The sequence below is a fragment of the Sabethes cyaneus genome, chromosome 1 (genome assembly GCF_943734655.1).
Source record: "Sabethes cyaneus chromosome 1, idSabCyanKW18_F2, whole genome shotgun sequence".
In the NCBI taxonomy this organism is placed as follows: Eukaryota; Metazoa; Arthropoda; class Insecta; order Diptera; family Culicidae; genus Sabethes; species Sabethes cyaneus.
Window position 1 is genome coordinate 173046961 of NC_071353.1, and position 13688 is coordinate 173060648.

The following is a 13688-nucleotide window of genomic DNA, read 5'->3' on the forward strand; positions in this document are numbered from 1 at the left end:
ACTGGACACACATGGTTGTCGTGTACTTAATGAAGACGAAAAGTGAAACTTTCTTGAAGCTAAAAGAATTCCATGCAATGGCTACAACAAACTTTGGAATCAGGATGAGGCGACTTCGGTGTGACAACGGAGGTGAATATTGCAGTAGAGAGATGAAAGAATTTTGTACAACCATGGGAATTTCTTTGGAGTTTATACCGCCTTATACCCCTGAACTTAACGGTGTTGCCGAGAGGATAAACCGTACGCTGTGTGAAAAGACTCGTGCAATGTTAATCGATGCTGAACTGGACAAAAGACTGTGGGGTGAGGCACTAAATACTGCTGTTTATCTTACTAATCGGAGCCCGACTAGTGCCATACTTGAAAAGACACCATACGAAGCTTGGTTCGGCCGGAAACCTGATTTATCGAATCTCAGGATTTTTGGATGTCAGGCATTTGCGACAATACCAAGAATCAATAGAAAGAAGTTGGACGACCGTGCGGTAGAATGTGTATTCCTTGGTTATGGGGTAAATTGTTGGAGAGTGTGGGATACAATAAAACAGAGGATTATTTGTTCACGTAGCGTCAAATTCAATGAATTGAAAACCGGAATTCTGAAGAAAGCAAATACTTGTGAGGCACCGTCGAATATTATAGTAGAGTTAAATGATATTGAGGCAAGTGATGATTATGATGAAGCGGAGGAATTCCTGTCGGTTGGAGGTGTATCGGATAATATAAGCGGTGATTTCCCAGAAGACACTGAGCAACCAGAAGAAGACCCGTTAGAAGTCAGACAAAATCCGGAACGAAGTCATAGACAGCCCGCTTGGATGAGAACCGGAGAATATGAACTTTCTGCGAATGTCGCGATGGATCTAGAATGTTTCATGTCGGATGCACCAGAATCGTATCAGGATATTTATGGAAGAGATGATGAAGCTCAGTGGCTTAATGCTGTTAATTCTGAGATGGCAGCACTAGAGCGGAACAAGACGTGGAAGATTGTGATGGATCCGGGAAATGTGAAAGTCATTAGTTCCAAATGGGTGTTTAAGCGTAAGGCGGCAGATGATGGGAAGCAGGAGCAATTTAAGGCACGCCTGGTGGCACGTGGTTTTTTACAGAAACGTGGAGTAGATTTCGTAGAATCTTATGCACCAGTAGCTAGACTTCCCACCATACGATTTGTACTGGCTCTTGGCATCGAAAGAGGTTTTGTATTCCGGCATCTCGATGTTCAAACTGCTTTTCTGAACGGTGTGTTAAAGGAGGACGTATATATGCACCCTCCAGATGGAATGACGCTGAAATCAGGACGTATTTTGAAATTGTGTCGCTCTTTGTACGGTTTGAAACAGAGTCCCAAATGTTGGAATGATCGTTTTCATGATTTTATCATCGGCCAAGGTTTCCAGCAATCGACTGCAGATGTTTGTTTGTACTACAGAATTGTCGGAAATCATGTTGTTTATCTGGTAATCTATGTGGACGATATGTTATTGTGCGCTAGCAGCATGGTGGTGATGGAACATGTTCGTGATAGCCTTGCGAGAGAATTCCGTATGACTGACCTCGGAGAACCGAGAAGCTTCATGGGACTTCGAATTCGTGTGAATCCTGGAAAAAGTGTATTACAAATTGACCAAGCAGCTTATACTGAACGTTTGTTGATAAAGTTTGGAATGGTTGGATGTAATCCTGTTACGACCCCAATGGAACAGAACCTGAAACTACAGCCTGGTAAGAAAGAAGATAACATTAATGTACCGTACCGTGAACTAATAGGAAGTTTAATGTATCTTATGTCTGGTACTCGACCGGACATTTGTTTCGCGTTGACGTATCTAGCTCGCTTTCAGGAGAATCCAACACAAGAGCACTGGCAGTGCCTAAAAAGAATCTTACGATATTTGAGTGGGACTACAAACGTTGGACTTGTATATGGTAATCATGACAGAGCTCCTGTGCTTAGCTGTTATGTTGACGCCGACTGGGCCAATGATCTGATAGACCGGAAATCAACTACTGGGTTCGTGGTCAAGTTGTATGGAAACACTATACAGTGGTGTAGTCGGAAGCAAGCTATAGTAGCTCTCTCTAGTTGCGAAGCTGAATATGTAGCAGCTTGTGATGCTGCTAAAGAAGTGTTATGGCTGTTAAAGGTAATGAATGACTTGAACTTGCCAGTCAAGCTGCCGGTGACAATATTTGAGGATAATTCTGGATGTATCAGTATCTCTGAGAATCCTGAAACTCGTCGCTCTAAACACTACGATGTTCGTTATCACTTTTTACGTGAAAAGGTTAAAGAAAAAATTCTAAAGCTAGAACGCATTTCATCCCAATCTCAGGTAGCAGATACACTTACAAAACCACTTGGAAAAACTTTATTCATTAAACATAGAGAAGAATTAGGGTTGGTTGACTTGAGAGGAGGTGTTGAAACATCTAACTGTCACATGACGTAATTTGCGCAAGTCACCCAACTTGCATTATTCTGTAACGTAAATCTTAAGCAGTACATTATTATCTGTCAAATGCAAAAAGTAATAAAACGTGTTATCTTTCGGAAATGATTTCTCAAAAGTTTATTTACGGATATCGCGAAAAACGCCTTGATTGATCCCGGAGTTGTTTTGGACATCAACATATTAAACATGTCAGGAAACAAACAAATAACTCAGCTCTTTTCAATTTTAAAACAAAGCACTTTCTCGCCCTTAAAAACTACCGTGGACCCCCGTTCGTTTGACCGTTTTTAATCTGAACACTTTTTAATTTGCACCCCGTTGGTTTGCACGACGTGCAAATTAAAAATGGTTCAAATGTCATTCTCAACATGACACCATTTACTTATGCAGACAATGCGCATAAACGCGATTTGTTTGTACCAATCTAGCGTGTTTAATCTGTTTCGTGTGTAATCGTTTCGGTATCTTCGGCGCACTTTTTCGTTATCTTCCAAGCAATAAGTGCGCCGAGGATACCGAAGCGATTTAATGCCAAATAGCACTATTATGAGCGATATCGTACTTTGGATGATACAATTTTGAATTGGTTTTGAATTGGACTTGAGACTGGATTTGGACTATTGCAACCAATAGCACTTACATCAGTAACATTCGATTAAGCTAACAAAAATATTAACTTCCCAGGTAACCAATAAGCATTAGTATATAAGTAAATCAATCGTTTATTAGCATCCTTGGCGTTTCATACTGCAGGTTGTTGTTTATCAGCCTTTTGGCTGCTTAGCTGTTGTAAATTGGCATTCACAATTCAATTTAAAATCTTCTTGTCGGTAACTAGCTGCAAATAACCATTCCCAGCACTATAAGAGGGCTAGTAGTAAAGTAGCCGCATATTTTGCCAAAATAGCTTTTAAGTAGCATTTAAGGCACCTTGAATGCTTATTGACTTGCATTAAAATTGCATTGGAAATGCTAAAACGCCAGGGATGCTAATAAACGATTGATTTACTGCTTATATTAATGCTTATTGGTTACCTGGGTAGACTTGGCAATGCACATGGAATTAAACTTGAAATTGAACCTAAAGTAGGAATTGGACTTGAAGCTTGATATAAATTGGACTCAAATTGCACTTGAAATTGAGTTTGGATTTAAGCTTAAGAGAAAATTGGACTTAAAGTGTTGAAATTGGGAACGAAATTTACCCTAACCTTTATAAGCGAGTGAGATCTTTCAATCTGCGCCATCATTGTTCGTTTCTTGAAGCAGAAATCGAACGAAAATCCAGCAGTAAAATTAATACAAAATTTTAAAGCGGTATTCTTGTTACTGACATCTGGTAGAATGGCAGTAACCAGTAAATATTTAGTTTTAAAGATTTTAAATAAATACCTAAACTTTTTCCTTTTACCTGCGGATGCTCTTTTTCGATAAGTGCATGCGATGACTGTTACGTTCTCTTCCGTTCACGTTTCGTTAATAGATAATCGGCATCGAACTTTAAACGAAAGCAACGAAAGCAACAAAAGCAAAAACGTCAAAACATTTTATTTGCCTTTCACGGCTGCCAGAGTCATATTTTCGAAATTCGCAATGTGAAATGATCGTCAAAAGCAGGTTTTATTAATAGTTTTATATATATCTTTTGCAAATTATAGTATCTATGCAACTTTAGCTTTGATCTTCTCAAAATTTATAGTTTTTCGGCCTTTGTGGCAGATAATTTTAAAACAGCATTCCAATGCTTGTTGTACCTGGTAGTGTTTGTTTTAATATTTGGCATCTCTGTACTTACATTTTTTAACCAGAATTTAAAAACATCAGCTCGATACTGTCACTGATCGCACGTGTATTTTTGGGTGCATTTTAATTTGATCAGTTTTGAGTGAGTTAAGTCAGTTAAAAGTTACATTAACGTGCTGTTCAGTTCGCTAGAATTATTGTCCATTCAAAAACAATGCCTCCCGTCGTTAAATCATCCAGGGCGCCAAAGGCTAAGTCCCCCAAAAAGCCAGTGATCTTATCAGCCAAAGTAAGTACGATTTTATTCGATAGATTTTACTGTCGGTTAACCTACATGCTGTTTACATTCCCCACAGAATGCCGGCAAAGCGATGAAAAAGCTGGAAGAACGGAACGAGAAAGGTATCATCTACGTTAAGCACCTGCCGCACGGATTTTTCGAGAATCAGCTGCGGTCATTCTTTTCGCAGTTCGGCGACGTGACGCGCATTCATGTAGCTCGATCGAAGAAAACTTTGCGAAGCCGAGGATATGCCTATGTCGAGTTCCGTTACCGGGAGGTAGCGCAAATCGCTGCCGAAACCATGAACAACTATCTTATGTTTGGTAAAATATTAAAAACTGGAATATTGCCAGCAGGAATGAAACGAATTCCTCGGAAGTATGAAAAAGCTTATGATGCGAATGGAAAGGAGACGACCACATACAAAATATGGTTGAAGCGAATGGTGGCAAAAAGTAATGGATTGGTTACAAAAACGAAGGTCGTTGGTCGCAATAACAGAGCTTTGGCGAAATTGAAAAAGACGAAGCAAAAATTTGCAGAAATGGGAGTCGATTATGATGTCACTGCTGTTATTCCTACTTTCTCTAAAGCAGATATTACGAAGCCTGTGTCGGATCCCGCTGAAGAACAATCTAAGTCTAAGAAGAAAAAATCTGCCGAACAGAAACAAGCAGATAGTTTGGAAAAGTTTCTTAAGAATGTAAAAGCTCAGGAATCGGAAGAAGACTCTTCTGACGAAGATCAAGAAACCTGTTTTGTGCCGTTGGAAAATCACGACTGGGATGTAGACGAATCGGACAACGATGATGAAAATAAGGAGCAAACTAAGAAAACAGAGACTAAGGCAGCCGCTTTGAAGCAAGCAACCAAAACGAAAGATATTTTCAGCAAGGAAAAAAGTAAGGCTTTGCAGAAGCTTTCGGCACCAGAGAAGAAGCCCGCTCAAAAGAATACTTCACAGAAAGTTAAACAGCCAGCACCAGCGACTGCTTTGAAGTCCACCCCAAAGGCACAAGATAAAGTTTCACAAAAGTCTAAACCAAGCGGCGGTCGTGTGACGAAAAAATCGAAAGTTAAACCCAATAAACAAAAATCAAAGGAACAGACCAGCAACACTTTAAAAACAGCAGCAAAAGCGCTTCTGCAGGACGCGAGTGTAAAGAAAGTTAAAGCCAAGGACATCAACAAAAAGAAAAGAAAGTGAATGAACTCCGATAAATATATTTTATTACAATATTAAAACGATCATCGACTGTCTGCCCTAATCGGAAGGCACTTCTTTTGATTTATCCGAATTTGCTGTTTTGATCCGTTTCCACTTCATGCGACGATTTTGGAACCAAACCTTCACCTGTCGCTCGCTGAGATACAGCGCCACGGCTATTTCGTACCGTCTGAGTCGAGTCAGGTAGTTCGAGTGTGAAAATTCAGCCTCCAGTGCCTTGACCTGCAAATTGGAAAGAAATTTCTGGTAAGTCTGTGATACTTATTTTATGTATGTGGACTATTATTTCGATAATTTATTACTTGTGCTTTGGTAAATGCGGTTCGTTCTTTTCTGTTATTCACGTTTGATGTTTTACTGGCTTTCTGATGGTCGCCAACTGGTACTTCTTCCAATATGCAGTCTTCGTTCGATGTGTTCCGATAAGGATGTGGACTGATAGTTTCTGAAATAAAAAGTGGAAGAAAATCGGGTAAAAATCGAGAACAAACTTGTAAATATAATTGGCAAAACTCTAGAATATTAGAACTAGTTCGATTTTGTCACATTATGTGCCGGTTATTTGCGATTCAAATCTCGATCAACTAATGGTTATATGAAGTTAATACAAGGTACGGGAGGGTTTCTAAATTCAGCATATTTTTTATTTCGCTAAATAAATATTTTGCCATGTTACAACTATTTTCTCAAAAATGTAACTAATGTATTGTTTTTTTGTTAAAAGAACATCAGAACTAGTTATTTTTCCGCTAGAACTAGGCCTAGGTAGAAAAAATAGAAGAAACCGCTTAATGGGCTGAAAATACCCTCCTGTGCTCTAGATATTGTTGCAATGGGCATCTGATTGTAACGCATACTACTAACAAAGTTTTTTTAAACGTTTAATCTGCGGCTAAAAACTACGAATTCATTCTAGAAAGCTATTGATGAGACCCGGTTCTGGTGACAGATGAAAGCTATGGCGAGTAACCATCGGTAATGGAAATCTCTGATTTTATCTCTTTCTTTGCTTTGCCGGATCAGTGGACATGGACCAATAAGTCATAAGTAAGTCCCTCCCAGTTAGCTTTGAAAAAAGATGCTGGTCCAACATGCCAATCGTCGTATGTTCGAATATCGGTGGGCGTGATTGTTTACCATTCCCACGAAATCTATTTCTTAGAAAACCATTCCCTAGAAAGTAGTCATTATCCTAAAAGCACCATTTGGGTGGATTCTCTAGAAAGCCATTTCCCAGATCCTACCATTTGTTAGAAAATTTTGTCCCAGAATGAGCCACTTCTTAAAAGTTGATATAGATTATTCGGTCGAACGTTACTAGACCGAATATCAAGAGTACTAATATCTCAGCTTTCCAGTTGTAAATCGTTACGAGGACTAAGGGTTAATAACTAGAGTTAAGTAAACCTGGATAAACGAATAAACCTAAGAAGAGGTGTTTCTAACCTAAAAAAATAAAAATAATTGTTACACAATGTTGTGTATAACATAGAATGACCAGAAGATCAATAACCAGTACAGTCAACTTTCGCTAATTGCACTGAGCTCTTAGCCCACTTAGTGAAAGACTTTCGTTAATTGGGCTGAGCTGTCGAAATCGACGGATACATCGATTTTTTGTCGCAATCGTCGCAGAAAGGATTATAAAAATATATACCCATATTAAACACGGAGTCAAAGTGAAACTCAATTTTTTCGCTGTTGAAATTTATTTCTAGTTGTTTAACAAGTAAAGAGTATAATTTCATACGACAATGTTAACATATATTGGATTTAACAGTTTTGCCGTGATGCTATATGCTAATGAATGGGACGATCAAGCTTAAAAATGATCAGATAACGATATGTTGCATCTTGCATCTGTGTTCCATTTAATTAATTTAAATATTTTCTATACAAATTATTTTCTGCATTAGAAATAATGCATTCAAGAGTTCCACGGAAGAAAAATTACACTGTCAGAAATGACGTTTGACTTCGTTTTAGATGGGCAGCCCACTGAACGGGAGCCCGATTAAAACGTAGCCCACTTAAAGATAGCCCAACGAACGAAAATTGACTGTAATCAGTAAGTGATCGAGTAAAAGAAACAAACAGGATTGGCAGATTTAATGTGAGAAAATCTACTATATCCGGCAATGGTTTGGTGGAGAACTTTGAGCTTCTTGAGAGGGACCTTTTTTGACTACTTTGTCCTTTATTTAAACCCAAACTTTTCTAATTTACTGTGCGACAGGATCTTGCAAGTGAAACTGGGCCCGAAGGTATCGTCCTCGCTTACGAATAAATCTGTTGTACCGCAAGACAGTAACTTGGGACTCCTTTTGTTCATTATGTTCTTCTGTCCTTGAAAGAGAGGTGTATGCTGACGGTTTTAAAATCTAAACACTTGACGATTTGTTGCATCGAGGATTGTCATCGTCTTCAATTTCTTGTGGATAGGTTTGTGAATTGGTGAATACTCTGTGTCTATTGGTGTCACTAAATGCGAATCAATGATCATCTTCAATCAATCAATGAATGATCTTGGTGTTATTATAGGTCCTAAACTAGCTTTCGATCGTCGCCATTTCATGATAACTTTAAAAGCTGGCGAGTCGCTTTGTGCAAAAATGGAACAAGATTTTAAAGATACAGTCTGCTTAACACTTAAATGCGCAATGTTGCTTTAAAACAATATAGTGAAAAACATCCCCAAAATAAATTATGCTTACCGCCTTTAGATAAGTAAGTTTTTTTAAATGAATTTTTTTCAGCGTGCGCATTTAAGGGTTAAAAGCACTGTATTGTGCGCTAGTCCGTCCCCTTCTCGAAGATGCCTAGTTTGGACTCCGCATAAACTTTATTGGAGGTTTTTTTAAAAGGGCTTTTATTACAATATTTCCTACCACCGCTGGGCTAGATTCTGTATTCGAAGTATTGGTTTGTCGAACAAAAGTGTATAATGTTTAGATTTACTATTTCGTCAGCAAAATTAAATATGCGAAATAATTACTTCTAGCAGTATAGAGCCGAAGTAGCAGTTTTCCGGTATCCCTGCGACATGGCCGGCCCACCGTACTTTCTCTATTTTCACCAGGTGTATTGACCAAACCTCGTGATTTTAGTCATGACCTTGAAATGCGGTCAGACAACATTTAATATTTCTTGAAACGATGGTTCTACAATTGATGAAGGGACGGTAAGGAAAAGTAATGCAGAAAGATTTTTTTTTGGAAATGGAGGGGAAAGCCCTTCCCTTCATCAATTGTAGAACCAGCGTTTCAAAAAAATACCAGGTGTATGTTTCGTTTCTGAACTCGTTCACTCCTAAGCCACCACGTGAGCTGGAAAGGATGCCATACGATAGACGCATTTTTGAAAATTGGACGAACGAGTGCACAATACAATGACTTCCAGCAATACGGATACGAAAAGTCCTTCGCTACCTTGGCAATAAACCCCAACTGTAGTGTAGGTTTTGACATGATCGTTGAACACCTCTTCTTTGTACTTCTGGGTTACTCGACGCCAATTCGTTGGACCTCTCGACACACGCAAATCGGCTTCAACCTGGTTGAGAGCCATCTAGCACGTTTGGCCCCCCTATTCCTGGTGTTGGTGGGGTTCTTAAAGAGCACGGATTTCACTACACAGTCGTCCGGCATCCTTGCGACGTGGCCGGCCCGTGGGCACGTTTTACTCGTCATTTCTGGAAGATTTGTCGAAGAGTAAAAATTTGATCCATAGGAGCACGGGCCCCCATAAAGCCCACCTGATACTGCCCTCCGAATTCTCTTGCTATTGGGGGGATAGACGTCGAGACAAGATTTGGGAGCACCTTGTAGGCAGCATTGACCAACGTGATGCCGCGGTAATTACAGCAATCTAGCTGGTCGCCCTTTTTGTAGCTGGGGCCGACTTCGCTTTCCACCCACTCCTCCGGTGCCTCTCCGTCTGATATATCGCCGTTGAGGTGCTCATCGAAGAACTGCTTCCACCTGTTGACCACCTCGCGCACGTTTGTGATTAGATCCCCTCCCTCGTTCCTACACATGTCAGATTTAGGTGTGTAGCCCTTTCGAGTTTGGTTCACCTTCTCGTAAAACTTGCACGTGTCATCAGCCCGGAATAGTTGTTTCAGCTCCTCATGATCTCCGCCCTCCTGCTGGCGTTTTTTCCTCCTCAGGATCGTGGTCAACTCATTCTGCGCTCGTCGATATTTGGCCAAATTCTCTCTCGTGGATATGCTCAGATAGTTTTTCCAAGCTCTTTTTTTCCTCTTTATCGCTTGTTGGCATTCCCCGTCAAACCAATCATTTCGTGCAATCGAGGTTTCCATACCTAGCTCCGCGGATGCGGCCTCGTCGTCAGATCTACCTTCGTGTGGACAATGTACGTTTCCGGGTTTCCGGTTGCAGATACCAAGTTTCCATTCCATGTCCTTATTTCGTTCCGAATAGAATTTTCTTGACTCTTTTTAGTTTTTAGGGTGCTAGCCGTACTAAGGTCTACGCTACAGTGTCTCGTGATGGGGCTGCCATCTTAAAGTGTCGAGACACACTGTGCCTCCTTCCCTGTTGGTATGTATGTTTTACCGGGGTAGGTTACCCGATCTCCGCTAAAGTTGCTCGTACTCCGGCTGGAAGCACGTGGAGGTAGGGATAGGAGTTGCTGGATAAGAGGCTAAGGACCACTACAACAGACCCTTTTTATGCATTATCCATCCATTTGCCAACCATGTATAAGGCAATAAAATGGAAGACTATTAGCAAAAGCGGCCTCCAATCGGCATATTAACCAATCAAAAAGGTTCATTCATCTCAACGTAAAAGCCACCGAAAAACTCACAGAGCTCTGTACACCTACACCGGCCTAGTAACTGGGCACTGTCCAAGTAGATATCATTTTGAGAACATTGGTCGGGTTGAAAATGATATCTGTTGCTTCTGTAATCTTTTAAGCGAAACATCACATGTGATGTTCAAACCATGTGCTTTGCAGTTGTAGTGCGCTCATGAGCAGAACTAAATTTTTTAACAAGGATTGTTCATTCTTAAATGTTTATCTCCTGGTGAAGTTTGGTCTGCTAATCCCGGGAAAGTTATCGGTTTTGCAAACCATATCATACCTGACTAGGAACGTACCGGAGCAGATGGCTTACATGGCATAAACTATAAAAGTTCAAAATTCCCCAACAGAAAAAAAACCACTGCTGGTCTCTGTTTTTAGTCCGAAATAGATTGTCTGCACCGTCGCAAAGTTTCTAGCAACGAAGTCCAGGGCCTTGTGCGAAGATCGTTTTTATCATTTCGATGCCCGCTCGCCGGAATGCGTTCTGCGATGTTGATAAGCTATTCGAGGGACTCAAAAGTGAAGGGCCAAACAGAATGCTGCGTCAACGCGTCCGTCAGCGTTATTCTGACATTTTTCTCATGGGTTTACTGTCAAATTGACGCTGACGGGTGCGTTAACGCAGCATTCTGTTTGGGCCTTGACCCTGAAACACGCAACTAGCATATCACCCGCACCTCGGTTGCTTTGATCAGCTGCGTCAGTTTGTCATTTTATACTTTCGACATCTCTGAAGAAATTATCGGAGTGCGAGTGTGAAAATTTTGCCCTTTTCGTAGAAACCACCTTGCCATTTTCACAGATTTTTTCGTCATTTTCTGTGATCACAGTTTCGTCAGCACAGATTCTGTGATCACAGATGACAGATATTTTTGAAAATCACAGATTTTCACAGATATGCTACATGTTGAAGAATAGTTTATCAATTTTATCGCTGGAAGCGAAATGGCACAAAAAATCAGAAGGGAAAGTTACAAAACCGAAATTACTGCACATCAAAATCAAAATTTACGAAGCGTATGGCTGATATTGAATGAATTATATTGTTCAAAAACATTAAAATGCTAGTTTTTCTTCATGGGAGCATAATTATGTAACACAGATTTAGTAACAGATTTTTTTCGATAGTTTTACAGATTTCCACAGATTTTTAAACCAGAAAAACAGATTTCAAAATGGCAACGTCCACACCTTCCATCCACTACTCCGGTAGTTTCTTCTACTCTCTAATCTTGAAAGTTATACAGTGAAGGGTCGTTGCTGGTGGTTTCGTATATATTTTGTAGATTTCTGTCGGGAGTCGATTCATTCCGACGGCTTTGTTGGTCTTTAGTTGTCCTTTCGTGCATCCGGGGTTTTTTTCATCTAGATAAATTATTCAATGAACAATTTTGAGGTCGATCATTTCATTCTGGATGTCCTTTTTTTAAAGTAAAAGTGGCCAAAATTTGTAAATTTTTTTTTCCTCAATTTACTTCACGTTTTATTTTTGAAAGAGGGTAACTCTTAGACGCATGATCGAGATACTGTTATATTGATGTTAAAATGTTAAGAAATGTGTTCTGAACTAATTTTTCATATTGCCTGTTCTGTGCCTTTGAGGCTCTAAAAGTGAAAGCCCTTACAAGTCAAAGAACTTCCGTTTTATCAGGTGTCGATGCATAGGAATGGAAAATAAATTTTATGGAAGCTATTCCTGGATTACAGAGAAGCAAACACCGCACTAGAACTGCTGCTAGACTTTTGCAAACAGACATGTTATTCATAAAACTGTGTCGCCAAAAGCTACAAAAATTTTATAATTCCTATACAATTTAATCTATTAATGACATTGATCCGACAACCATGAAAGAGCATTTCATTTTTGAGTTGCACGGCGGATAACTTTCAATGAAGCTCACGCCAACAATAATCTCAGCTTTTGGCTTTGCTGCCAAACAGAAAAAAAACATACAAATTACTGCCTAATGAAAATCTCGAAATATCACTAATTGATTTTACAGTTACAGTTTACAGTCAGAACTGATGAGATTAAAAAAGAACATCATGAGAAAATTATTCTATTGAGACTTTTAATCTAACACAAAAAATACCTTCATCTTCAATGTTGGAACTGGAATTTGTCGATTGCGCTGTTGGTGAAGAAATATCCGAGCAATTTAGAGGTGAAATTTTACAGGCCACATTCTGATTACTAACATAGGACGTATTTGGTTCGGAGTTTTTATTCAAATCACTGCAATAATTATCACAAGTTTCACTAGTAGTGTAAACGCTTCTGGAACCCGAGCTTAGGGCATTCTCCAATTGATCAAAGTTAATTCCACTTGACGGTACAGGTGTCTCCTGTTGTAGATTATTCACAGTAAAACTACACTCCGAAAACCTATTTATGTTTTGTGGTAACTTGCACTGAGAATCACTTAAATATTGTGCACAGCCACTTGCTTCCGAAAAATGGCGATCATGTGAAAACGAAACATTTTGATTGTAACCGTACGATAGTTTCGAATAATCCTGAGCCGGCGATGAGGTGCAACTTTTAATCCAATAGTTTGCGAAAAGATCTCGTTCTTCGGAGGAATAATTTCCAGAATTCGAACCATAAAAACTGTTGAAAATGCTGCCAACTCTTTCCAAATGATTGGTAGTTGCGCAGGTATCGAAGTAGAATCCTTCTGCATGGTGTGCTTCTTGTACGGCGAAACTCTTCTCAAAATCCGGTGGCATCGTGGGAACGTGATGATCGCGGGTTTCAACTTTACAGAAATGTGGATACATTCTTTATTTTCTTCGGAAGCCAACAAAGAGAATACGACCAACTTTATCCAAGTACATCGAGTAAATAAAACACAACAAGAGAGACAACATTTTAAGCTTGCTGATCATGTTCTTCCGATCGTCGTAAGGAAAAGGAGAACACGAACACAAAGAGTGACTGACTAGAAGAGGCAGTTTCCCAACCAATCGGTGATCGTCATGCAGTCGAGTAGGCGTTGCTCTATGTTTTCCCCCACGATCAAGACCGACAACGAGAAAAAGAACTGGCCCATCCAGTTCAGTGCAGAAGTGCTGTTGATAATGGATTCTTATAATTGCACATTGCGTACTGAAAACCCGTTTCGTTGCTCAACCGACA

The 13688-nt window shown here is 39.8% G+C and overlaps 2 protein-coding genes across 2 annotated transcripts; one reads left to right on the forward strand and one right to left on the reverse strand.

Annotated features, from left to right (window-relative positions):
- The first annotated feature begins 4292 nt into the window (after nucleotides 1-4292).
- On the forward strand, nucleotides 4293-5702 carry LOC128745088 (MKI67 FHA domain-interacting nucleolar phosphoprotein). The gene is made up of 2 exons (XM_053842073.1): nucleotides 4293-4494; nucleotides 4562-5702. The coding sequence occupies exons 1-2, from the start codon at nucleotides 4420-4422 to the stop codon at nucleotides 5693-5695; spliced, it is 1209 nt and encodes a 402-aa protein (XP_053698048.1). The 5' UTR covers nucleotides 4293-4419; the 3' UTR covers nucleotides 5696-5702.
- A 50-nt stretch (nucleotides 5703-5752) lies between these two features.
- LOC128732449 (homeobox protein Hox-A7) lies at nucleotides 5753-13330 on the reverse strand. Its single transcript, XM_053825698.1, has 3 exons — nucleotides 12643-13330; nucleotides 6019-6161; nucleotides 5753-5938 (listed from the first exon to the last, which is right to left on the reverse strand). The coding sequence occupies exons 1-3, from the start codon at nucleotides 13328-13330 to the stop codon at nucleotides 5753-5755; spliced, it is 1017 nt and encodes a 338-aa protein (XP_053681673.1).
- Between the last annotated feature and the right edge of the window lie 358 nt (nucleotides 13331-13688).